Source organism: Nothoprocta perdicaria, unplaced genomic scaffold (genome assembly GCF_003342845.1).
Source record: "Nothoprocta perdicaria isolate Ctin4 unplaced genomic scaffold, notPer1 scaffold_270, whole genome shotgun sequence".
NCBI classification, from domain to species: Eukaryota; Metazoa; Chordata; class Aves; order Tinamiformes; family Tinamidae; genus Nothoprocta; species Nothoprocta perdicaria.
In genome coordinates, this window is record NW_020455500.1 from 610,957 (window position 1) to 634,986 (window position 24,030).

Genomic DNA, 24,030 nt, shown 5'->3' on the forward strand with positions numbered 1-24,030 from the left:
GGCGCGCGCGGCCGCGGCGCGGAAGGGCGGCTCCCGGCGCAACGCCTGGGGCAACCAGTCGTACGCGGAGCTCATCAGCCAGGCCATCGAGAGCGCCCCGGAGAAGCGGCTCACGCTGGCGCAGATCTACGAGTGGATGGTCCGCTCCGTGCCCTACTTCAAGGACAAGGGCGACAGCAACAGCTCCGCCGGCTGGAAGGTGCGGGGGGACCCGGCGGGAGGTGGCCCTGGGGAGGGGGGCCCGAAGGCTGCGGCCCGGTGCCCTCTGCGCTGGTGCCCGGTGCCACGGGCGGCCTCGCCGCAACACGCAGCTCCTGGTTGGTGCCGTGTCCCGTCAGCTCCGCCACAACAGGAGCAGGGGCTCCGGAGCTCGGCGCCGCCGCGCAACGGCACGTGTGGGTGCAGGGCTTTTGCATGCAGTGCTGCGGCTCTTTAGCAGCCGCTGAAGCCCTGGAGGAATAAAGATCATGGGTGGCGCTCCTGGCTTCGGGCGCCTCTGTGCACAAGGGGTGCTGCGTCCCTGTGAGCACCCATATGGAGCAGCTGGGAATCCTGGCCGGGGTCGGGAGCAGCGAGAGTGGCCGTGGTGATGTGCTGGCCGGGCTCTCCGAATGCTCCCCGCTGTCGCTCCGGCGCCAGGCACGTGCTCCGGTGTGGGAGCTCCCTTCCTTTCCCGTTCTGCAGGTGGCCGCCGGGCGTCCCGCTCTGTTTAGCCAAGCGAGCTCGAGCGCCCAGAAAGGGAGACGCGAGAACTGCCTTGTGAAACAGTCCCTTGTGCTGCCGTGATGCAGCAGAGCGGGTGCCAGAGCGCCTGGAATCTCAAGCGTGTGACCTGCTGCTGCGGCCTGGAATTACCCCGGCACTTCGCTGCCCGTGTTTGCAGCTCCGCGCGCGGCGGCAGCTCCAGCCCGTGCGGTTCGGGATTCCCGCGGCTCCGGATGGGCATTCCATGGCCCGCAACCGAGGGCTGCTTGGCCATGCAGCAAGACGGCTTACAAAGCTGGGGTTTTAGAGCGAATGGATTGTTTTCTCTGTCAGATTCTCCTGTTTGGCGCGGCGCTCGGAGCAGTTGTTTGAATGCTGGTGTTTGCTCGGGAGAAGATAGGAGCGTGTGAGAGGGGTGTCGCTGTCCCAGTTAGGCTGGTACTGGTTCCCATAAAACCCTTCACCCTGCTCGCTTGTGCAGCTCACCGTAGGTTCCTAGAGAGAGCAAGTGGTTTCACTAAAATCAGCTATGCATTTTTTGTTCTCCTGCTTTATGCCGGTTGAATTCCCTTTAACAAGGGCTGGGACGGTGCTCGTGTATATTTGTCTTTCTTCCAGCAGGATTGATGGTCTTGCTGGCAGGCAGTTTGTGCCTCCGCAGGCGAAGGCAAGCTCTGCTGGTCCTGCTGCTGCGTGGAGCTGTGCTGTTTTTTTCAAACAGCTCGTCACATTAGTGTGTTTTCTCTCCAGGAATGTGGATCTGCTTTGGCAGCGCTGGGTTTGCGGCAGGAATGCTCTTTTGTGTCCTCTTTTTCTGACTTCTTGGTTGTTATGGATATGAATGATCAAGTCCTCTGCATCCTGGCTTGGTGGAGCTGGCACGTGGAGTTAAGCGGGGACTGGGACTCTGGGATGTGCTGCAGGACCTGGCTCTGGGGGTAGGTAACAGACCAAGGTTCAGCACGGCATCTTAAATGGGTCCCAAGATATCCTTTGGGAAGCTCGAGGAGTTTAGTGAGGTATCACTGGATGCTAGTATAGATGGACTTGATTCAGCACAACAGTTTTTTGTTATAGTCCTTAATATGAAGTTGTCTCTTTGGCTTTACGTTAGGATTTCAGCATGTATTTAATCTGTAGGGAGGCAGAGAGAGGAATTCTCTGCATAAGCATGAGAGGACCCTACTCTAGCACTGTTATTTTGTCGTATTTTGGCTTTCAGGTGGTGAAAGCAGAAAACTAGGGGTGGAAATACGACTTAAGCTATTTAAAGACATGGGGAAACTCCCCTAAAAACTCATTTTATATTTTTAAATCTTGTCCAAGTCCGCTTTTGTGTATAGGTGGTACAGTGCTAGCTAAGCAACTGTGTCCAGGGAAGCAAAAGGAACTCCCTGTGCTCCCGTTTTCTTCCTTCCCTGCCTTTCCGGTCCACTTGTCATTCATGAAGCCTTCTCATTTGCTTGTGGTAAATATTATTTTTGTGAATAATATTTTTAAAGGGATTTGCGCTAAGGTGCATGAGATTATAATGGGTGAGAAATGTGCAGTTTAAAAGGTGTTGAGTAAGTCAAGTCGTTTCGTTCTGTGGGCTGAGCAAACTTAGTAGTTGCCCTTGTCGAAAGGTGCTGAAGATGATCTGCAGCTCCTACAGCTCTGTACTGCTGTGCAGCACCGTGCTGGTCTGCCCTGCCTGTGTTGGGGTAGCTCTAATAGAGGTTTAAATCGAAAACTAAAGGAACTTTGTCCCCTTTTGTGAATATAAAATGCATAAAGTCGTCGTTACTTGAAAATGACAGCTGTTTCACTGCAGGGTACAATTGAGGGAAATGCAACTGTTAAACTGTAAGGGTGTGACCTTGTGAATTCCGGAAAACCTGTGTTTTCGAGGAAGGTGCTGTTTGCCGTTCTTGAACGGGCTAAAGTGCTCTGCACAGTGGCAGTTCTGCTGGCTGTGCAGTCTACCTGCTCCCTGCTACCTCTCAGCTGCTGTTGAGAATTAGCTGGGTGGAGAGGCAGAAGTGTCCCAGCCCAGCAGGAGTTCAGCCCTGGACTTCTTCATAATCCGCTCCTCGGCGCCCTGCAAGCTGCTCTGTGGATAAGAGGATATTTTTTCCCTGGCTTTTGGATTGTTTGGGGGAGGAAGGTGTTAAGGTTTTGGAATAAAGCTCTGCTGTATTTGGCCAAAGGGCATAAACCCTTTGGAAGCAGTTTGTGTGCCCTGCTTCCAAACGCCTTGGTTCCAAGAGCGTGAGCAAGCTCCCTGTGACCCTGCGTGCTCTTCAGGGCTGGTCTTTCCCTGTGGCATGTGCCACGCTGTCCCCAAACTGCTTGCTTTATCTTTAAAGGAATTTAATGACTTGTAAATCGTCCGTTCTGCCTACCAGAGATGTTTCACCTCAGCAAAACTCACCCCTTTCCCTTTATGTTGCACATGCAGCGACTCTGGAGGACAGCATCAGGAGGACAGTGTGGGTGGTGTAGCTGCCATCCCTGCATTCGGATACTTGGCGTTCGCTTTAACTCGAGTACGTGCTGCTAACTGGGATCCCATGGGTGCTCTGCTTGTGACACGGGGCTGTTGTCTACGAGGTGGCTCTCACTGCTGTTTTGCTCAAGAACATCCCTGAGCTACACACACGTTGTCTGTAGGTGACAACGGCTGCTGGGGTCAGGAGAGCTGGGCCGCGTCTCTGGCAGTTCCTCCCGTGTAGCCTGCAGTTCTGTGTAAGATCAGAGCAGCTTCCCTGGCTTCCCAACCATAGCACTGGCTACGAAGGTCCCTGGGCACCTCCTGGAAGTGACAAGGGACCTTCTGGCAGAGCACACAGAGCTGCATCATCTTCAAGTGGTAGCTCCTGCTATGGCCATCCCGGAAGACCCAAGCAGGACTAATTCATGTTCTTAGACCCTTCTCACTGTGCTGGGGCTGGTAGGATCAGCTTGGTTGTCCTTATGCCTTGCAAATGAGTTCCAGCTCAGTGGATCTGAAATTAAACGAAGACTTCCCTTAGTAAAGATGAAGTTGATCATTTCTTTGCTCGTTGACCACTGGGCAATCAGCTGCTGCCTGTTTTGAGGGCGCATCTTCAAAAAGTAATGGTCAGTTCCTAGAATAACCGCATTGGCTACTTGCTCATCTGCACTGGGCTCTGCACATCTCAGATCTTTGGCTAAGACTTGTAAAGATTGCGCCTTAGCGTGGGCAAGTGAAGGCCCAAAGCAGCAGCAGGAGCTCCTTGTACTTCACAAAAAAGCCTTTTTTGTAGAAACAAGTGTCTATTATTGTAAAGGCTTTTCACAGGTTCCCTTTGGGCTTTGGGTAATTGTAGTTTCAAGATGCTGGTTTGAGAAGATACTGGAGATGGTTTTGTCTTTGCTCCCCAAGACAAAGCCAACTTCAGGCTCCAAATGCATAAAGCCAGAGGAAATGTAAAGCTGAAGTCATTCTATCCTGCTTTTGGCTTTCTTACACCCTTACTCCCCATTTTTAGTTTATCAACCATCACAGGTTCTCACCTCGTTATCTCAAGTGACACGAGCCCTCGTCGACCCCTCCAGGTGCACTGCCCCATATAAGCATGTCAGAGAGCAAGTATACACATTATTTGAAGTGCAAGTGTTCCCAGTGCTCCCTTTTGGTGAAAAGCTACCTGGCCCGTGCAATGCAAGACAAACCACCCCAGGGTTTTACTGCTGCCCTTCCCCGTGCCCTGGCAGCGCGTTTGGGGCTGAATTTTTCAGGCATTTCTCAGTGAAGGCCCTTCCTCGCGTGGTGCTGGTGTGACTTGTTCCAGCAGGTTTGCTCTGCTCTGCCCAAGCCAGTAGCTTTTGGTGTTTGCACTTGCATGTTTTAGCAAACTGGCAAACGGCTGCAGTCTTTCTATTTAAAGAACTGGGATTTTTTTTTTTTTTTTTTTTGAACTCTCCTTGGATGCAGAGATTGCAGAAAGGAAAACGTTCTTGATAAGCTGCAGCTTTGTGTGTCCCCAGCGCGGTGCCTGCCTCCTGCAAGAGGAGGGAAGTTGCACTGAATTTAGTGCAGTTTTTGCAAAGTCCAGTGCAACTTTGCAAAAATCTCTGCAGCGAAGACGTTTTTCCTGGAAAAAAAAAAAAAGGGTTTTTTGGATCAAAGTGGCGGGGTGAGCGCCGAGACAGGCACTGGCAAATGTGCGAGGCGGGGCGGCCTCCTCACAGCCTCCCGAGGATGCCAGCGCGGATGATAATTGAGCACAATTAGAGACCTGGCGCTGGAACAGGCCCCGCGCCGGGATGCGAGCGGGTTTGTTGCCGCTCCGAGGCAGCGGGAGCGCATGAGAGGGAGCAGCCGGGATTGTACGTTGGAATTTTCTGGTGTTTTCTATCATTCATGCCAGGGAGGTGTTTTGTTGAGAATCCTGGTGCTTCCGTGGTCTGTCATAGGAGCTTGATGTTTTCCGTGGTGTTGGCTTGTGAAAATTCAGATGGACACAGGCACGGTTTTCCGGGATGGCAGCTGCACCAAGAGAAAACCAGCAGTTTTATGGTCGGTAAGCTGGGGCCTCTGCGCGTAGGTGTCTGGAGAGGCTCCCGCTGGTGCTGGCCTGGACGTGAAGTGCTCGGCTTCGCTGCAGGGATTTCAGTGTCTTGGATTGCCTGCAAGGGCCGAGCTGGTTGTCCGGTTGTGCTGCCAGCTCCTGTGGCTGATCCTTCAACTGGAGATCTTTCCGTGCCCAAGTTGTGTGGGGTCCAGCACCTACTTGCTGAAACCAGCCCCTTGCAACGAGAAGGAGCCATTGTCTCCATTAAAGAGGGCTGGGAGATTCCTGTCAAAGAAGCTGCAAGGCTGTGGTAGCTATTTGGGAATGAGGAGGTGGTTTGTGGAAGTGCCGGACACGCTGCTCTGGTGCTGCCGTGTGTCCCGTCTTCTGCACGCGGAGCCGGGCTCGGGTGAATGTGAGTGAATGTTTCCAGCGCAGCTTCAGTTTTGCATAATATCTGCCATGAATTTCATCACCGTTTTGCCTGGATGTGGTTTATAGGAATCATCTTTGATCCGCGACAGACCCGGGCTGGTGTTTTTGCATTGCGGGCTTGGCATGCCACAAACCCTGCAGTAAGCTCCGAGGAACAACTTGGCCTCCAGAACCTCCGAGACAGGGTCTGAAGAGGCAGCAGCCCCGTCCCCACACCGTCCCTTGCCGAGGGGCTCCTGAGGGGCTGGAATGGGACCTCCTTCCTTCTAAACACTTCCTTAGGGTGGCAGATGTCGCAGAGCTAAAGTGTGAGCGCTGCCGAGGCGCAGCAGCGCAGTGCATCCCAGGCGGGCGTGTGAAAAGCTTCACCTGGGCTTGCAGCTCGGGTTGCCTAACGTGGAGCAAGGAAATACGTCAGGGTTGCCGGGACGACTCGGCTCTGTCACTTCCCCTGCTGTCAGCTCGGCGCTGGCACCGTTATTTTAGCCCCGTTCCCGCTCACTGGGAGGTTTGAGAGTGCCCCCTGTACGCAAGGTGGTTTAGCTCACTGCAGCAGATGCCCTTTAGTGCTGCAGAGCTGGGCGCTAAGGTGGGAAAGCTGGGGGTAGAGGAGCCTTCCTGCTGTGCCCTGCGGCGCCGGGGGCCCTTCCCGGTGCTGAGAGTCACTTGAGTCCCCTACGCTCCCCCAAACTTCCTACTTTTTGATCATTCCTCTGCCAATGCCAGATGTTCTCGTCCCTACTTCCCTCTTGGGGGCTGAGCGCCCTGGGAGCAAGTTCCATATGTCAAAGCAGGCAGGAAAAAAGTGATTTTCAAGGAGGGGATAGGGCCACTTTGGGGCTGGTTTAGCTCTCTGAACCGGGTTATAATGGAACAAATGCTTGTGTTAGTGGGAGGTAGGCTTAGGAGATGAGGAAGGAAGGGGAGCTGCAGCAATTACCAGTTTCTGCAGGTATTGGCCATTATGTCACTTGAACAGAAACGCATAAAAACACTTTGAGACTCTGCGGTGTAAAAGGTACCAGCTTCTCCTATCTGTGTTACTGGGAATGCCAGCTTGATTTCGAGATGTCTCGTTTCAAGCTTCTTTTCAGCCAAAAGACGAGAAAACTAGTTACTGAAATTTCCCTTTACAGGGCCAGAAGTGAGAGTCCCTTTTCTTTGGATTTCAGGGCCACCGAAAGGCCTGCACTGCCACTCGCAACGGGGACCTAAAACCTGGCTGTATCCATAAGTGATAACTAGCAGAAAATAGTCTACAATTATGAACCTATTGGTTTAAAATCCAGGTTCAGTAAAGGGAGAACTCGGTGGTTGTGCAACTCCCAGCTTACGCTGTGGGTATCAGAGCCCTTCCCGATGGATCAAATTTCAGATCCCTTTTGGAAGAATGAATGAGGAATGTGGGAGCACTTCATGTTTGTTCTTCCGCTGCCGCAACAGCCTCTATTTGGCATCAACATCCTCCTAGGGGAGGGATAAATCTTTGCCAATCAAAGCAGCAGCTTTCTCAGGAGATGAGCACCAGTCTGAATTATTTTTCTTGTAATTTGAAGGAGAAAAATAAATTCGGGGGCAGGCAGACATGCTGTGTAGCTATTGCAGTGAAGAACTCGAGCCATGGGGCTGCCCAAGGACATGGACACCGGTTTGACCCTCACAGAAACCCTAGTGGGGCTCTGAGCAAGAGCCCCGAATCCTTTTAATACTCATCCCAAGCAGCCACACGCTCTTTTCCAAGACCTCGTCAGCGAAAGATTCAATGGAGAGCGAAGGCAGAACCGCCCTCACGTGTCCGTCCTTTTCCGTGACAACTCTCCCCTTTCCCGCTGTTGTTTATCTACGTCTGCTTCGTTTTAGGACAGCACTTTTGGCGAGATGGACAAAATTAGCCCAGTAAGGACTTGTCAAAGAGGAAAAGGGTGGGGAAAAGGAAAGCACCAGGCAGGAAAGAACTCTGTGGAGAGGTGGTGGAAAAGGGTGATAAAAGCAGTTCACTTGGTTCCAAATTCAGATCCCGTGCACAAAGGCTGCCGACTGCTGTAGCCTGCTCAGTCTGTATGAATATAAATGCTATATGAATATAATGCTATATGAATAGCAGATATTCTTGGATCCTTGCGCTACCAGTGCAGCACCTTTAACTATGTGTGGTTTGACCATCTGCACAAATCAGATGCAAATATTAAACAAACCACCACGCACATCTCAAGGGGGACTTGTGATTATTGCTTGCTGGTTGTAACGGACTGGGGGGGTTATCAGCAAATCTGCAGGCCACAAATTTGCTTTGGTAGCGGCTTATAGATGTGTCAGCCTGCAATTTGTAGCAAAGCAAAAGAGAAGAAGGAGGGGAGGAATGGAAAGGGCCAGGAATATGTGCCCTGCCAAGTGGAAAGGTGGGAGAGGCCGAGTGGCATGTGCAGTGTGGGAGTGCGGTATCTGCTTGAACATCTGCCCCCGCTGGAGATGCACACAGGAACACGTTGCCTCCTTGGAGAGGGAGGCCGGCAGCTTCCAGGCTTGCCAGGGCTCCTGCTCCACAGTGTTTCTTCTTTTTGTCTTCTGGGAATGAAGATGGTAATGGGAGGCTGGTAGTTGCGTTGATATCTTCACCCTTGCTACTTCTGCAGAGAGACATTGCACTCCTTGCTGATGCTGACAAGCATTTCCAAGGTGAACCAGCAGGTTTTGTATGGGTAGATCTTTGTGACAGTTTTCTTCTCTAGGTAGTGTCTTAATACCTTTATATTAATGTGGGAAGTATGATGTTAAGTCCTCTTATTTTGTATTTATTTTCAGAACTCTATTAGACATAACCTGTCCCTGCACAGCAAGTTCATTAAAGTTCATAATGAAGCCACAGGCAAGAGTTCTTGGTGGATGCTCAATCCTGAAGGTGGTAAAAGCGGAAAAGCACCAAGAAGAAGAGCTGCCTCCATGGACAACAGCAGCAAACTTGCGAAAGTCAGAGGCAAAGCATCCAAAAAGAAGGCTTCTCTACAGTCCACTTCAGAAGCCACCGCTGACAGTCCCGGCTCCCAATTCCCCAAGTGGCCTGGGAGCCCGTCCTCAAGGAGTAACGAGGACTCTGATGTGTGGAACACTTTCCGGCCTCGAACCAGTTCCAATGCGAGCACCATCAGTGCCAGGCTTTCTCCTATCCTGACCGAGCAGGATGACCTCCATGACGAAGAGCTGCTCCCCTCTCTGGTGTACTCCAGCGCGTCCAGCAACGTTCCACCAACCGTGACCGAGGAGCTTGAGCTCATTGATGGGTTGAATCTGATGTCCCCCAGCTCGGCTGTGCTCTCAACGCAGCAGTCTGCCTCGAGTGGTCCCATCCAGAGAGATTCCAGCTTTTCCTTGCGGAGCCCAAACGCAGCTGGTCAGACGGCCACTTTTGGCAATTCCCTGTTCAACCCCGTCGACATCTCGCTGCAGAGCCCCGTCAGCCACTTCTCTGGCCCGCAGACCTTGGAAGCTCTTCTGACACCCAGCTCTCCGCCTCCGAGGGATGTTCTGATGACTCAGGTGGACCCGGTTCTCCCACAGACTGGTAGCAGGATGAGCAACCGAACTCTCCTGCTTCTAGGTGGGCAAGCTGGCCAGAGTAAGATGAGCCCAGGTAATCCCCGAGGAAAGCCTGCGGAGCAACAGGCAGAGCCAGTTGGTGCCAGTGTTTTGCCATCAACACTTCCCATGGTAGCCTCTCCTCAGAACACTGCCAGCATGGCCAGTTTGAAGGCTCCAGTTTCTGCAGCAGCTGCCCAGTCAGTCCAGCTGGGCACCCCACCGCTTCTTTCTTCTGTTAGCCCTGTTTCTGTGGGATTGAACCAGGACAGGCTGCCCACTGACCTGGACATTGACATGTACATGGAGAACCTTGAATGTGATATGGATTACATAATCAACAGTGACCTCATGGATGGAGAAGGACTGGACTTTAATTTCGAACCCATTCTATCTACTCCCAGCTATCCCAGCACCTCACAGGCCTCCAACCATACCTGGGTACCAAGTTAACTTCAGGAGCACAAAAAGGTAGGTCTAGTTAAGTAAAATTCTGCTCTATAGCAGGAGCTGCCCTGTCTGAGAAGATTTCTGGGTCCAACCACATTAGTGAAATAAAGGTACCTCTTTGGAAGTGTGGGTACTTTCTGCGTAAAACGTTTCCGAGTGCGTTGTGACATCTTAGAAGGAGAAAATGCTAAACCAAGGTTCATGGATTTAACTTACTAAGGGCAAAGCTCTCTCTTCACTAATCTTTCATATTTACACAAAGCTTTCTAGAATTGGCTTGGTAAATAGTGTATAGGAGAGCCAGAGGTAAAAATGCCTTCTTTAAGGGTTGACACCCTTGTAAACAGGTAAATAAACAACCATCTGTACCTTGTTATGTGTCGAGGCAGTCAAAGAACTGGAGAAATGGAATTGGCGGCGTGTTTTACACTCAGGTAGCTCAGGTAGCTAACAGCTAACAGCAAATGGGCAATTTCTTTTATGGACAGCGGCACATTGGAAAGTGGAAGCCTTACCAAGAGTATTTCTTGTTTAGGAGACATTTATGATATTTTTTTAGTGTTGCAAATTCAAGCAATAATACCATCCAGCTGAGCAGAAATGAGGGCAAACTGCAGCTTCTGCCTCGGGTGCAGGAAAAAATGATAGAGGCTGAGGAAATATTGATAAATATTCATGTACTTAAGCTCCATCCTCTTTCCAAGACACCTGAGCAGCTGGAAGGTGGTCCAGACTTGAGTAGGAGTTGGGTTAGGTGAAATCTGAAAGTTCCTTCCAACTTAAATTTTCCTGGGATGTCTATTGCTATTGGACATGCTGAATATTGAATATTAAGCTAAATGTGTTTCTGTTCTGCCTTGGTGCAGCCATCCTAGAGGAGTGTGCAGGGTCTAGACAAAGTGAAATGCTGTCCTTAGAGCTCGTGGTGCTCTGAGCACGTTGCTCCTGAAGTGCTGCCAGTGCATTGGTGCACTGTCCTAGATTGTTTCTTTTAACACAATTTGTCTCTGACTGATTCCATCCAAATTTGCACACAGTGCTTACAATTTCACTCTTGAGTAAAGAGTAGAAAGAGAGGGAGAATCTGTCAGACTTTCCCTGTTTCCTCATGGAGCATCTTACATTCTCGTCCTTTTTGCCTGTGGTCTCGTTGGGTTACTGAATAGCTGTCTTGAGCTGAATATCTTCACGTCAGGTTGGGTATGGAAATTCAGTTTTGGTTTCAAAGACAGTTTCTGTTGACATCAGTGCTCTTCATCTGCGTCGAGGCCGAGGTTAGCGGCAGGGACTGTGGCTTTTCAGCGCCGTTTCCCCGGGACGCTGTTCTGAGCTCGTGTGAATCTGCATCCTGCGCTGGCTCGGGCATCCTCCCCGGGAATGCCTTCATTCTAGGGGGTCAGGTATTTTCCATGGTCTTGTTTTCTAATGTTTGGATGCTGTGTAATGTCCTGTGGTCCCAGGTGCATTGATTCCCTGGGTTGTATGCATAAGACCCCTGCCTGTAGAATTCCAGGGGGGTGTGTATATATTCTTATATTTTAAGCATATAAAATGGAGAAGCTGGAGGAATGCTTATCAGAGTACCTAATGCTGGTAAAAACGTTGCTATAATTCATCTGTTTGGGGGAGAAGATGAAGTTCTTAACAGGAAATGTGTGTGCTAGAAACGTGCTCACTAGTAAAGGAGAGCTGGAAAAAGTTCTGAAACGCGATGGTTTATCAGCAGAAAGTTCTGAAACGTGATGGTTTATCGACAGAAAGTGCAACTCCTACAGTTCCTCAAACAGTTTTAAGCAGTTTTGCACCCAAGAAGTGACGGTGACCCTGCTCAATACATGCTTTTTTTTTTAAGTCTTGTTTTTCTGTCCTTGGATTATCTTTGCCTTTTGTGTTTTATGAAGCTCTGGAGTTTTATCTGTGTACTGGAATCCCTGAGGTGGATGGGAGGGAATGTTTCTCCCAAAGCAAAGCTGTTCCCGTGTAGCCTGTGTCTGGGACAGAGGTGGCTGGGATTCTCAGAAAGAGGAGAGAAATGGAAAAATATTTCTATTGGGAAAACTGGGAGAAAAGCTGAATCAAATTTAGAAGTTATGAAAAACCCAATGAACTGCAGGCATAAGCATCTGTGAAGATGTCAAGGTGGTGTCATCTCAGCTCTGTCTGAAGCAGTTCCTGTGATGAGTTATTAGACCCCATGTCTGGAAAATCATCGCTCGGGAAGAGCGTGACCATCCCTGCTGCTGCAGGATGGCAGGCGCCTTCCTTTCGCATCCTCCTTAGGAAACTAAACTCGCACAGACAAAAATTCCTGTACATTTTCATTAAATTAAAGCCACCTTTCCGAGTCGTCCTCTGCTAGCTTAGTCTGTAACCTTCCAAGCTGATTTTTGGGTGTAACGCTAAGCGTTATTAAACGTTGGTGCTGGTGCTCTGGTTTGAGTAGCTGCAGTGAATGTGGAGCTGGGGAAGTATTTCCCTTAGCAGGCAAGAGAAGATCTTTTAGAACAAAAGCTGTGCCGTGCTCGAGGGAGCTGCCAGCCTGTCGGGCGCTAGTTCAAGCACTGGATGTTGGGGCAGCAGAGTGAGATTTAGGGACCCCAGTGAGCAAAGGGATGGGGAGAAGGCAGCGTAGCCCCAGGTGAGTCTGGCTGTGGGGTGTGTGTGTGTTGTGCAAACCTTGGGCAACACGTGGGACCTTCTTTATGCACCCTAAGTGCCCCCTTACTAGTCGGGAGGACAGTGTGGGTAGCCGGTGACTACCCCAGGGACCTCCTGTTTGATCATTTCATTTGCACCTTCCGTGTTTCCATGAGCCCTGCTGCACGCCAGGGAGGAATACGAGGGAGCAGAATGGCCTCTCCCGTGCCGTGGTGCCGTTTGTACCTGGAACTTCAGGCCTTGTACCAAGGCCATCCGTTCAGCTGACCTCCACCAGGAGAACAATGTGCTTGAGATGCTCCCTTAGACCCAAGGCTGCCCGGCCTGCAGAGCCCTTTATCCCTTGCTGACCAACTCTGGACCCCGTGTCATCCTTGCTCTGCTCTAATTACTTGTGGTCCCAGCACTTCCAGAAAACAAATAACCCCTCAACCATTACCATTTCCCAGAGCAGCCTGTGTTAGGGTGTTAAGTTGTTTTTTAAGTTGTTTAGCTCAGGGCTCGTTCCTCGTCATCCGGCTGCTTTTCACATTTCCCTTCACGTCCGTTTGTCCTATTGCTGGATGCAACCAAGTTGGTGCCCTATATTTATCTCACTATTCTGTTTCCAAAGCAGATCATAGGCACCCAGCAGAGGTTTTATGTCAGCGTCTTAAATCTGCTTAGACCTTTTCCAGGGCTTATTTGAAGGAGTTGCAGCTGCTGCTTTGCCCCTGTAAGCTGCCTCTGACCAGAGGGAGGCAGAAGGCCTGAGAAGGGATTTCTCCTGAGCTTTGGGGGGAGGATATCTGGAAGTATTTACTTATGTGTAGGTAGATAGGGATTTCTTTAAGTGGTTGATCATGTAAACCGTTCTTCTAGCGTGTGGTCTCTAAAAACCCCATAGTCTTTTTGCTACCTGTTGGTGTTGGCGGCTGCTTGGGAGGAAGAGCAACTTTCCTCTTCCCTGCAGTGCTGCTAGCGCTGGCCAAGTCCTCCTTTAGACCCGCTTATCTCGCAGCGCTTTGTTAGTGCCATCAGCTTATAGGAGGAGTACTTACTTTTGACCTTTGTGCTTTTGTTTTGTCTTCCTGTTTAAATTGTTCTCTGGAGCTCGGAGCTGAGCAGTTGCATCCTCCACTTGACTTCCATCAATCAAGGTCTGTTGTGATCTATGTTTGTTCCCTCCTGGACGAAGACATCCTTTGAGGAGCACGGGGCAGATTGATAGTAATTAATCCCTTATCTGGTTATCCAGGATTTCCCTTGAAGCTGAGATCTAACCGTTCCCTTGTTTTCTTTTCCCTAGTGTCCTTCAGGTTTTGAACATCGGGTTCTGACTTCGCTTCCCACCCCGGCAGAGAAAAGAACGGAGCATGTTGGATACAGCTTCCCTGCACACCACACCTAGGGCAGAAGGGGCTGCCTACCTGGGAAGAAGGGGGCAACCCGCACCTGGCTGCGACAGGAAGAGTTGAAAAGGAATAATCCTGCTACGTGCCACATCTCTTCCTACAAACCTCACCTTGCCTTGGACGTTCTGGGGAGACCCGTGTCCAAAGAGGAGGCCTGGTAAAAGCCCCGGCCAGAGTTTTCTGTGCCGGGCAATAGCGTTTCCCCATGTGAAGAGTTGCTTGTTGGAGGGGTGTCTCCCTGGCTGTCCTGTCCCTGCTGTGGCAGGGAGTCCCCAGTGCCTCGGCCGGGCAGGTCCTCGCTCGGCTTGCCCCCTGGGATGAAGTAGTTGGACGTTTTCCTTAAGCCACCAGATGTGCACTTGGAATCCCACCGATGTGCAGAGGACGTGGAAGAGCTTACGGAGGGAAGCCCGCGGCGAGCTGGTGGTTGCCCTGCTCCCCAGCGTCCCCCGCAGCAAGGGCCGTGGAGAGGAAGGCTCCCCGTGCCCACGCGAGCAGGCGGGAGGATGCCCAGCGCCTCACCGTGCCAAGAGAGCCCCCCGAAGCAGAAGCACGTTCGGAGCAGCCCCCGTGCTCTCCTCAGCACCTTCCCGACGCACCGGACCGCTCCAAAGCGGGCGCGGGTGCTAATAGCCATTTCGGGGGCATCACAACATGGTCTTGGGTTTGTTTCCGAGCTGTCCTGCTGCAGCAGTGCCGGGGAAAGCCTGGGTGTGGCCTTAACAGAGCCCTGGTTGCTTTTCAGAAGGGCATTTTCTATAGATGAAATATTTTTTTACTAATCTGGGAACTTTCTACAGTAATTATGAAGCCAATGTTAAGCGTGTCCCCATTAGGCATATTAGGCATCTCTCCCTCTGAGAAAGGTACAGGCGACAGAGTCTTTTTCAGAGCTATATTAGGAACAAATACATTTGCTGTTGGATAATGTGTATGATTGAGGGGAAAGAATTGGCAGGTCCCCGCAGTTGAAAACCACCTTGGGGAAGGGTTGTACATTATTGTAATCTATATGTAAAAGTAGCTGCAAATTACATAGAGGCTTTTCTAAACCTTTTTAAATATATATTATATATTTTAATTGAAAATGAGATTATTGGATAAAAACATGTTTGCTGCACCTGTCCCCTTGATACCGGCTAACACTACAGTATGGGAGGGGACAGACTTAGGGCATTGCGGGACGAGGAGAGGAAGGTGTCACTGGAAAAGTGGGAAGGGCACCGCAGGATAGATGGAGCAAAGCTGCTCTTCCCGAAATAGGTGGAAAGCGCTGGTCTGTGTGGCAGGGCATCCCACCCGGGCTCCGGAGGCGCTTCCCTGGGCCGGGAAGCACGAGGGTAGGGAATGCTAATCATTAACAGCGCGCTCGTTCTCGGCTAATCCTTTAAGTAGCTGCACTGCAGCTGAGCCATCGGACATGGATTCCCTAGGGAGGTGGCGGGTTCGGATCGCACAGGGTCTAGGCGCTGTTGGGTGTGTTGGGTCGCTGGCTCTTGGGTTTCTGCAGCTCCTTGTTTTCTTGCTGGGGTTTCTGTTGCTGCTCGTGAGCTAGAGCCTGGCAGAGGCACCCAGGGATGTGCCTGGGATTCTGCCCTGTCCCTTCGTCCTTGCGTGCTGGAAGGGAGAAGTCACGAGCTGGTTGGGGGCATCAGCTGGCACGTTCCTGTCGTCATCTTGGTGTTTGCGGTGGTCGGATCCGAGGGATGAGGTGCTCTTGGGGTGTCCTAGGAACCTTGGCCGGGCAGAGAGTCTCTGGGCTCTTTCCATCCACAGGTATCCCGCAGCGAGCAGCACCACCTAGGCTGCTTGGAGCTTTTTCTTGATTTTCACTTCATTTTGGTGGAGAGCAGGGCAAAAATGGTCAATCTGGTTGCCTGAAGCAAGAGCCTTTTCCTGCCGTGTCCTGCCACGACAGCCTTTGCATAGCTTGGATCCTCCAGCTTTGGAGGCGCTCTTCATTGCAGACCTCGTGGTGGGAGCTTCAAACTCGCCCTCCGCCTGTGTGGCCGGCCGCACTTCATTGGAGGGAGATGAGGGGAAGGCGAAAAATGTCAGGTGCTCTGCAGGGATCCCAAATCGTGCAGATCTGAGCCATAAACACCCATTCTTACTGCAATGAGTTCATTAGAAAAATTGATCCCCTTTCCACAAACACCCAGTCCAAAAATGCAGCCTATATTGCACACAGAGCGAGGTGACAGCTTGACTGGAACTTGCATCCAAGGCCACGATGCCCACGTGTGTGACACCCTGCACCCTCTTGGCATGGAAACAACCCAAGCAGTAAAGGCAGTGTTGGTTGTGAGGCCTTCAGAGCTGCAAATCCTCAGGGAGCCGTTTCTGGATGGTCAGTCGGCATGAGAGGTGTCTGCTTCAGGGTCTCCTGAACTGTCTCCCCTGGCTGCTGCGTCTTCTCTGCCTCTTCCCAATGAAGGAGCTGCAGCCCTGGGTGCAACAGGGTTCATCAGAGTTGGTACCACCAGCGTGGCTTGATAGGGGGCTGCCCTTTTATGAAGGAACGGAGTAGGTGCCTATGTTTTTTCCTATTCCCAGTGCCAGATTTACAGAGCATGAGCTGTTCTGGGGGCTTCCCGGGTGCCGAGCACCCCTGGCAGGAGTCCTGCGTGCACTAGCGCTGAGGAGGGAGTTCGGGAGACGGGAGGTGCTCTCGGAAGGCACCATGAACCGTGGATGTAGGTGCTGTGACTGCGCTGGGTGTGGCGGGATAGCTGGAATCATGGTCATGGTGGTGGGGTAGCAGGAATCACGGTCATGGAGGGCAGGGAAGCAGAGAGCTTTGACGTTTTCCAGCCCCTTCTCAGATAATTCTCACAAACCTTGAGTTTTTCTAGCCGGGGATACTGCCTCCGAGGACCCAAGAGACTTCCAGGTTCCCAGGCTGCTGCTTGCAGAAGGGATGCACCTGTGTGAGGGCTTGTTCAACACTTATCCTCTCTATTCGCTTTCCTCGAGCGTTTGCTGCTGGCGGCAGGATGGTGCCCGGGTGGCTCTGTGCTCCGAGTTGCCCTGGCAGATCCCATCCTCGCGAGCTGCTGGGCTCTTAACAGGAGGTTAGGCTGGGATTTGGAGAGTGCCTGGGCACGTGGAGGGGGACGGAAGGTGCAATTGGGACCTGCCGAAGTGCCTGGGATGAGCGGCAGGGGCTGCGACACGAGGCCTTGGTGGTGCCGGGTGCCCCCCTTGTCCCGTTGGCCGGGAGTTTCTTCATCCCCGAGGATGAGGCGCTGTATTTGGCTGCGCGGAGCCGCCTCCGGAGGGCTGGTTGCTGGTGTTTGCACCGGGGTTCACCGCGCGCCCAGGCCCTCCTCACGACTCCAGCACCTTTTCCTGCGTCCCGTCTTCTGCAGGAGCCTGCAGTGCTCAACGTTTCTTGGAGCCCCGAGTTCTGCTCGCCGCTGTGTCCAAGAACGTGGCATCCCCGACGCTGCACTGCTTTAGAAACAGCCGTCAAATCACTCCGTAAGGGAGAGGAATGAAGGCAGTGGGAGCGTTCCAGAACCTGGCTGTATTCATAAAGGAGGCTCATACTAGAAGCAAGTAGCACTAATCAGCTTTTCCAAAGGAAATGCCTAGAAAGCTTTTATATAGATCATGATTGGTTCGTTTTCTTACTTAGTTGCTTATTTATAGCCACACTCAAATGCTCCAGGGCCAGCATTGCTCCAGGAAACCTGTGCCTGATGCCACGGGCGGGAGTGCCTTGGGAATGGTGTCCCGGATTGTCAGCACAATAGTGTGCAGGTTGGGATCTGTTATCCCAAAAGAGCTATGGGACATGAGCGTGAACAGGGATGGCTTAGAGTTTGCCTGGGCTGTGTGGCTAATGACAAAACTGGTTGTTCTTAAAGTAATGATGGGTGAAATGCAGGTAGGAGGTGATGCTGGTGGCCTGGGAGATGTCTCCATGTGGAAGCACGTGGGAGCACATGGATACCCAGGACCACCGACCCGCGGGAAGGGCATCATCAGCGGCCCCTTCACCCCCCCTGCATCAATGTGTGTGTGGGCAATGCAAAATGATCAGCAGCGGGGGCAAAATCCCATCTCGTAGGGTGTGAAACGGGGAGAAGAGGCATCGGAAGCTGGAGAGGAAGGAGCTGGTGGTTCCGTGTCGGTGGCTGTGCCGCGGAGCCGCTCATGGGCGGCAGTGCAAGGGGGTGCCGGCAGCTGGGGCCCTGCGGCTCCCGAGGTGCCTTGGAGGCTCCGGCCGCTCGGGAGAAGGTTCCTGCTGCTGCAAGAGCCTTCCCAGGGCAGTGGGGGGGATTCCATAGGGAAAAACGCGGCCGTTGGGATGGTGGAGTCCTCACGTGGTGCGGTGGCGGGGACGCTGTCTGCACTGCTAGCGCAGACGTCTGCTGCGTGCAGGGCAGGCACCACTGGCCCATGTAGCTCCCACCCCATTCCCACCGCGCCCTCCCTTCCACCCGTTTCTCACAAAGTTTTTCTGTTTCTTTTTTTCTTTTTTTTTTTCTTTTTTTTACACATAATAAATCTCTGCTTTTGTTTGCTCTCGGTAGCCGTGTTAACTCCTGAACCATTACAGGCTCTTTGTTACCATCTGTGCTAGCAAGACTGTAGAATGTGCTAGACTAGGGGGGAATGTTTGACAAATAAAACCCTGTAATCCTCTGCGCTGCCTCGTGCCGTTTGTTCCGTGCCGCCGGCGACGTCCGGCTCTGGCTTTGCCCTCGGCTTCTTGCCTTGGCCTTGCTGGAATCCCCTTCGCTGCCCGGGCATGGAAGGGGGACAGGGGGACAAGAGGCTCCGGGGTGCTCCGAGTGCAGGGCCTCTTGCTGCGGCCACGTAGGGACCCGTGGGGTGGCCAGGCTGTGAAAGTGGCACTGCTGAATTGAAGCCCTCGTTGAAGGGCTGCTCTGGCATCACCCTGAACTTCATTTCTTGCCCCTCTAGGCCCGGGTGCAGGTAGTGCCGCGGTTCTCCGGGCACAGCTGCATTCAGATGGCCTTGTGTCCCTGATGGAGCAGGGGTTGGGCTGGATGATCTCCAAAGGTCCCTTCCAACCTCAACCAGTCTGTGATTCTCCCGGTTCTCCCAGTTACCTCTTGGTACATAAAGATGCAGGTCCTGGTCTTGCAGGCATCCTGTCCATGAGCACCTGCTGACACTTGCTCCCAAGGTGAAGCAGCTTGCGGAAGATCTGGAGCATCTCCTCCTTGTACCTGCTCAGGTTGGTGGAATCAAAATGGGGATGCTTTTAAAAATAATGAGGAGAAATTCTTCCGTGCTAAATTACCACAGTATGTCGTGGCCAGGAACTTGCATTCAAAGGCCTATGTATTTTACATTCAATGTTGCCCTGGTAAGGAATGCCCCTGAAAAATAATACTGTTAAAACACTTGACTGCAAATGACTCTGGGAGGGATCTTAAGCCTCCTGCTTCAAGATTTAAGCCAGTCTCCAAATATTGAGGATTAGGAGGAGATCCTCAGGGGACCCGTCTACCCCACATCTGTTCCCAGGAAGCTACTTGGCTCTGCCTGGACATACAGAAGGGAAAACAACATGGATTGGTGAATATAGCACTTGTTGAACAGAGCAGAGCAGACACATTCCAAACTTGGGGCAATTGCATGGGGACGGGTTCTTTCCCCACGGCAGCCGCTACGGTGCAGATGCCGGTTTGGGCTGTGGCCTCTGAGACTTGACCATCGTTAGGGGTCAGAGCGCAGGCAGGGCCCGAGCGGGGACCCGCGGTGGGATCAGGGCCGCCTTCAACTCGGCTGCCACCATCTGCCCCAGTGGCTTTGTGTCCTGCTGCGCCCCGTCCTAACCAGGTCACTCCAGTGCGGGCTTGGGGCTAGGCCGGGCTTGGGTGACCTCTTGCCTCTCCCGAGTTGTCTCCATAAATGTTTTGGCCTGGGGAAGAGCTGGCTGCGGAGCAGGAGTATCCGGAGGCAGTGCAGAAGCTGCTTCCCAGCATTCCTGCCTCGCTCCTGCCCGGAACAACACGCTGCGTGTTGGTGAACGTCCTTCCTGCGCCACCAGTGATGGGGACACGTGTGACACGGTGGCAAGAGCAACACGGAGGAGAGCTGGTGAGCGGGGCTGCACGTCCATGAACTGGGGTGGCCCCTGCCTGCTCCGAGAGCCGCTCCGGAGGGTCCTGGTGGGACAGGCTCCCTCGGTGGTGCTGCACACGGAGCAATCCCTGCAGCGCGGAGCCCACAGCCCTTCTCCCACCGTACGGCTGGGAGCGGCTCGGCTCTTGCAAGGAGCTCTCGTGCCACCTGCCTGCACCGCTGCCAGCCCCTCGCGCCGTCCTCCGGGCCACCGGTCCTGGTGGCCCCGCTCCCGCGGGAAGAGCTGCGGGAAAGCCTGGAGGCTGCTGCAGCGCCCTGGCTGCCAGCGCCGCCCTTCCCTGGAGCTGCTGCTGCAAAGGGGCTGCGGGGCTGGCTCTGCCCGCGGCGGAGCGGGTTGCTTCCCTGCTGCTCCCTATCCCAAGATTGGGATGGGTGACATTACAGCAGCACCTCGTCCCTGCCATGGTGCTGCTCACAGTGTGTCCGGCCCCTGGGTTGCAGCCCAGGTGAAGGAAATGCTCCTTTCTCCAGCACCCATCAGGAGAGAGGCCAGCGCCTTCCTCCAGCGCCCTCCTCTTCCTCACCGGAGTCCCACAGCCCCTTGGGAACCTCCCTGCATTTCCCGCCGGGAGCAGCCGGAGCGCTCCGAGCGCTGCGGTCACCCTGCCCAATCCACACAAGCCTGTCCCCCACCCCACCGCCAGCGAGCAAGCACGCCTCCGTGTCAAACATAATATATTTATAGCAAAAATAGGCTTTTTTTTCTTTTCTGTAGCTTCCATACACAAGGTTTTTCTCTGTCCCCGTACATTTACGCAGTAAACAGCTCGACTGAAGCAGCGTGCGCCAGGCCGGGACGGCCGCCCTCGCGCCGGGGCGCCCCGGCCCTTCCTCGTCCACCTCCCGGCACCGGGACGGAGCAGCGGGGCAAGGGGGGAGCGCGGGGGTCCCCGGCTGGCCGGAGCTTCACAGTTTGGAGCCGCCGCGGGGGGTTTGGCACGTGGGGACGCGCGCGGCCCTGGCCGCGATGCCGTGAGGCGGCGGCGGCCGCGCGGCCTCGCCTCACAGTTTGGTCATTGCACGTTGAGGGGGGCCGCGGGGCGCTCCCCACCAGGAGGAAAGAAACAACGACGAAAGGAAACGGAACAAAAATAATAACAGAAAGGGAACGAGACGGTGGAGGGAAGGGCGCGGAGCGAGGCCGCGGCGGCGCGCGGCCCGGCCCCGCCGCCTACGCCACCATGTACTGGGTGATGGCCTGCAGCGCGTAGAGCAGCTCCGCCTGCATCCTGGCCTCCAGGATGAGCAGGTTCACGTGCACCTGCGGGACAGGGCACCCGCGTGGGCGCTGCCGCCGGCCCCGCCGCCCCCGGCCCGCCTCCGGGGCCGCCTACCTTTTCGCTGTGCTTGAACTGCTTCCAGAACCTGTCGAACATCTCCGGGTTGGTCTTCTCCGGGTAGCAGGTGACGGTTTTAATGTAAACTTTGAGCATCCGCTCCAGGAGATGATTCACTTCGGCGTAGTCGTAGTCGTCATACCTGCGGGAGCGGCGGGATGCTCGGCGCCCGCGCCGCCCTCCGCGCACCTCGTGCTCCATGGAGGGGACCAGGTCCTGCCTCCGCGGAGCCCCGCGGCGCCCGGCGGGTTCCCTACCTGATGCCGAACATGCAGTGGATGTAGTTCCAGATGCCGCGCTTGAAGACGGAGGGCTCGCAGCCCTGCCGCTTGGCCATGGCGCTGCTCTGCAGGCCGCCCACCCGGCGAAACTTCTCGTCCAGGAGGTGCCCGATGTCGGAGTAGAGCCGGTTCACCAGCGAGAAGCCGTGGTCCTCCCAGGAGTAATCCTGTGGGGCGCAGCGAGGTTGTCACCGTGGCAAGGAGCAGCCGGTGGGGACCGTGAAGAGCTCAGCTCCAACGGACACCACGGAGCCCCCAGCATGGGCGCTTTGGGATAACTGGAGCCTCTGCGCTGCCCCAAGCCTGGCCTGGACGTGGAGGCAATGAAGACAAGTCCTCGAGGGCAGGTTGATGCTCCCCCTGTCCCTGATGCATTTGGATAGATCCCCTTTCCGAGGGTGCTCCCGCCACCGGCCGCTTCCCACCAGGAAGAGCGGCCTGCACATTCATGCCCCCGGCAGAGCAGGAACCTCACCTGGACCCGGAATACCTGCGCCTGCTCCTCGTCGCGCCGGGCGAAGTCCTGGTAGCCGAAGTCGGGGTCCTGCAGGTAGCAGGCGAGGTTGGTGGCGCGGGTGGCTTCGCCGTCGAGGTCTGCGGGGGAGGAGAGGACGCGCTGGGGCCAGCGAAGACGTCGCTCCGGTGCCCGCAGGGCCTCCTTGGAGCGGCCCGCTGGCCTGGGCAGCCCCCTCCCTGGCAGCCCCTCACCTTCCTCCCGCTCCTGCTGCGGCGGCCGCGTCTCCTCCCTGCCCTCAGTCTCCACGTGGATCCGCTGCATCCGCTCGCGGAGCGAATCCAGCTCCATGCAGGAGTCTAGGGACTGTTGGGAAAGGCGGGTGAGCACCATAGCGTGCCAGGGCCGCGGCCGGTGCCGCGTCCCCGGGGCTCACCCGCTTGCGGCCGCCGCGCAGCAGCTCCTGGGCGCAGCCGAGGCCGCCGGCCGCCTCGCAGAAGCACTGGCTGCCGGGCGAGAGCGGCTGCAGCGGGCCCCGGCCGCCCGGCGCCTCCTCGGGCTCGCAGCCGCAGCCGAAGACGAAGCTGGCGAGCGCGTGGCAGTGCGCGAGCAGCACCACCGCATGCACCAGCTCCGCCAGCGACCAGCTCCACTCGCTGATCTTCAGCAGCTTCTGAGGGGCGAGAGGGGCCGGCGATGCAGCGGGGGCCGCGGGCGGGCGCCCGCCCCGCCGCCGCCGGGCCCTCCGCGGCACCGCTACCTCGATGTGCTCCTTGGTGACCAGCCAGGGCCGGTGCGCCAGGATCTTGTTGATCTCGCTGAGGTTGCGCAGCTTGGGCGGGATGAAGTCGAGGCCGCGCAGCCACTGCGGCTCGCCGCCCGCCCGCAGGAACTGCAGCACGTGCAGGTTCACCAGGTAGCGGCAGCGGTGCCGGGCGGCCGCCTGCGGGAGCGCCGGGGCCCTGAGCGCCCTCCGCAAGGAAGGGCGCGCGGACCCGAGCGCGCGGTGCCGCCAGGAGCCCGCGGCGGCCGCGCGGCGCTCACCATGATGGCGATGTAGTGGCGGCAGGCGAAGGGCAGCGGCCCGTCCATGTGCAGCAGGTAGTGCTGGGTCTTGAGGAAGCTGTCGAGGTACTGCGGGTGGTAGCCCATCTGCTGCGTGACGGCCTCCAGCCGCCCCCGGCTCGCCAGCGCCTTCACGAAGAGGAAGTGGGGCCGCTCGGGCTCGCTGCCCGGCACCTTCACCACCTGCGGGCAGGACGCCGCGCTCAGCGCCCGCCCGGCCCCTCGCCTCGCTCCGGCCAGGAACGGGGGGCATCCAGGCCGCCGCAGCCACAATGGGGTAAAGGGACCCTTGAGACCAGCGGGGTTTTGCCCTCCCGGTGCTGCCTGGCACCTGGAGCGTGGTCCAGTGCTGCTCCCGGCATGGGGACGCAGCGGCCAAGGGCCAGAATGGGGGCTGGCAGTGGTGCCCGGGCTGACAGTGGTGCCCGGGCTGACAGTGGTGCCCGGAGTGACAGTGGCACCAGGGGCGACAGTGGCACAGGGGGTGGCAGGGATAGCTCTGCATATCAGCCGCCGGTCTGGGACACCGCAGTGGCACCGTGGACCTGGCACCGAGACACTGGGACCCCCAATGGTTTTGGGGCCTCCATGTCTCCCTGCCCTCACTCTGCAGCCAGAGCACCCAACGGGGCCTCTGTCGCTGGAGCGGCCTCACATGGAGCCCCGGGCGAACCGGGGAGAGTCGGGGGGCCCGGGGGTCAACGGGAGCCTTGGGAGCCCCAGGCCCCAGTGAAGCCCCAGCCCCAGGGGACGGTGCTGAAGCCCAGTGTCCCCCCGCAGCCCCCGGCCCGGGCGCGCGGGGCGGCCGAGGCCGCGGCGGTGGCAGCGGCAGCGGGAGGTGCTCGGGCATCCTGCTCCGCAGCGCTGGCCGCGGTGCCGGTGCCCGTGGCCGGTAACCGGAGCCCCATTGTGCGGGCGGCGGCGGCGGCAGCGCCCCCGGTGCGCGGCGCGGGCAGTGCAAGCGGAGAGAGAAAAACAAGTTTGATTGGCAGTGATGGAGGCTCGGCGCCTCCCGCATCCCGCACAAAGGGG

General features: G+C 55.4%; 2 protein-coding genes across 2 annotated transcripts in view; one reads left to right on the forward strand and one right to left on the reverse strand.

Annotated features, from left to right (window-relative positions):
• Positions 1 to 25: 25 nt before the first annotated feature.
• FOXO4 (forkhead box O4) lies at positions 26 to 17,570 on the forward strand. Its single transcript, XM_026040913.1, has 3 exons — positions 26 to 199; positions 8,463 to 9,704; positions 13,630 to 17,570. The coding sequence occupies exons 1-2, from the start codon at positions 137 to 139 to the stop codon at positions 9,684 to 9,686; spliced, it is 1,287 nt and encodes a 428-aa protein (XP_025896698.1). The 5' UTR covers positions 26 to 136; the 3' UTR covers positions 9,687 to 9,704; positions 13,630 to 17,570.
• A 3,282-nt stretch (positions 17,571 to 20,852) lies between these two features.
• Positions 20,853 to 24,030, reverse strand: part of LOC112948659 (sestrin-3-like) — a 3,908-nt gene continuing 730 nt past the window's right edge. Inside the window, exons 2-9 of the mRNA XM_026040920.1 lie at positions 22,978 to 23,181; positions 22,694 to 22,876; positions 22,370 to 22,606; positions 22,188 to 22,299; positions 21,955 to 22,073; positions 21,456 to 21,646; positions 21,196 to 21,340; positions 20,853 to 21,122 (exon numbers count right to left, since the gene is read on the reverse strand). Of these exons, the coding sequence (XP_025896705.1) occupies positions 21,033 to 21,122; positions 21,196 to 21,340; positions 21,456 to 21,646; positions 21,955 to 22,073; positions 22,188 to 22,299; positions 22,370 to 22,606; positions 22,694 to 22,876; positions 22,978 to 23,181 (1,281 nt within the window). The 3' untranslated portion in view covers positions 20,853 to 21,032. The remainder of the gene's footprint in view (positions 21,123 to 21,195; positions 21,341 to 21,455; positions 21,647 to 21,954; positions 22,074 to 22,187; positions 22,300 to 22,369; positions 22,607 to 22,693; positions 22,877 to 22,977; positions 23,182 to 24,030) is intronic.

What these genes read in the sequence shown, in the direction of transcription:
- FOXO4 (XM_026040913.1), top strand. Translation starts at nt 137, where the DNA reads ATGGTCCGCTCCGTGCCCTACTTCAAGGACAAGGGCGACAGCAACAGC. An exon ending in ACAGCTCCGCCGGCTGGAAG is followed by an intron (nt 200 to 8,462) that starts GTGCGGGGGGAC and finishes ATTTATTTTCAG; the next exon opens with AACTCTATTAGACATAACCT.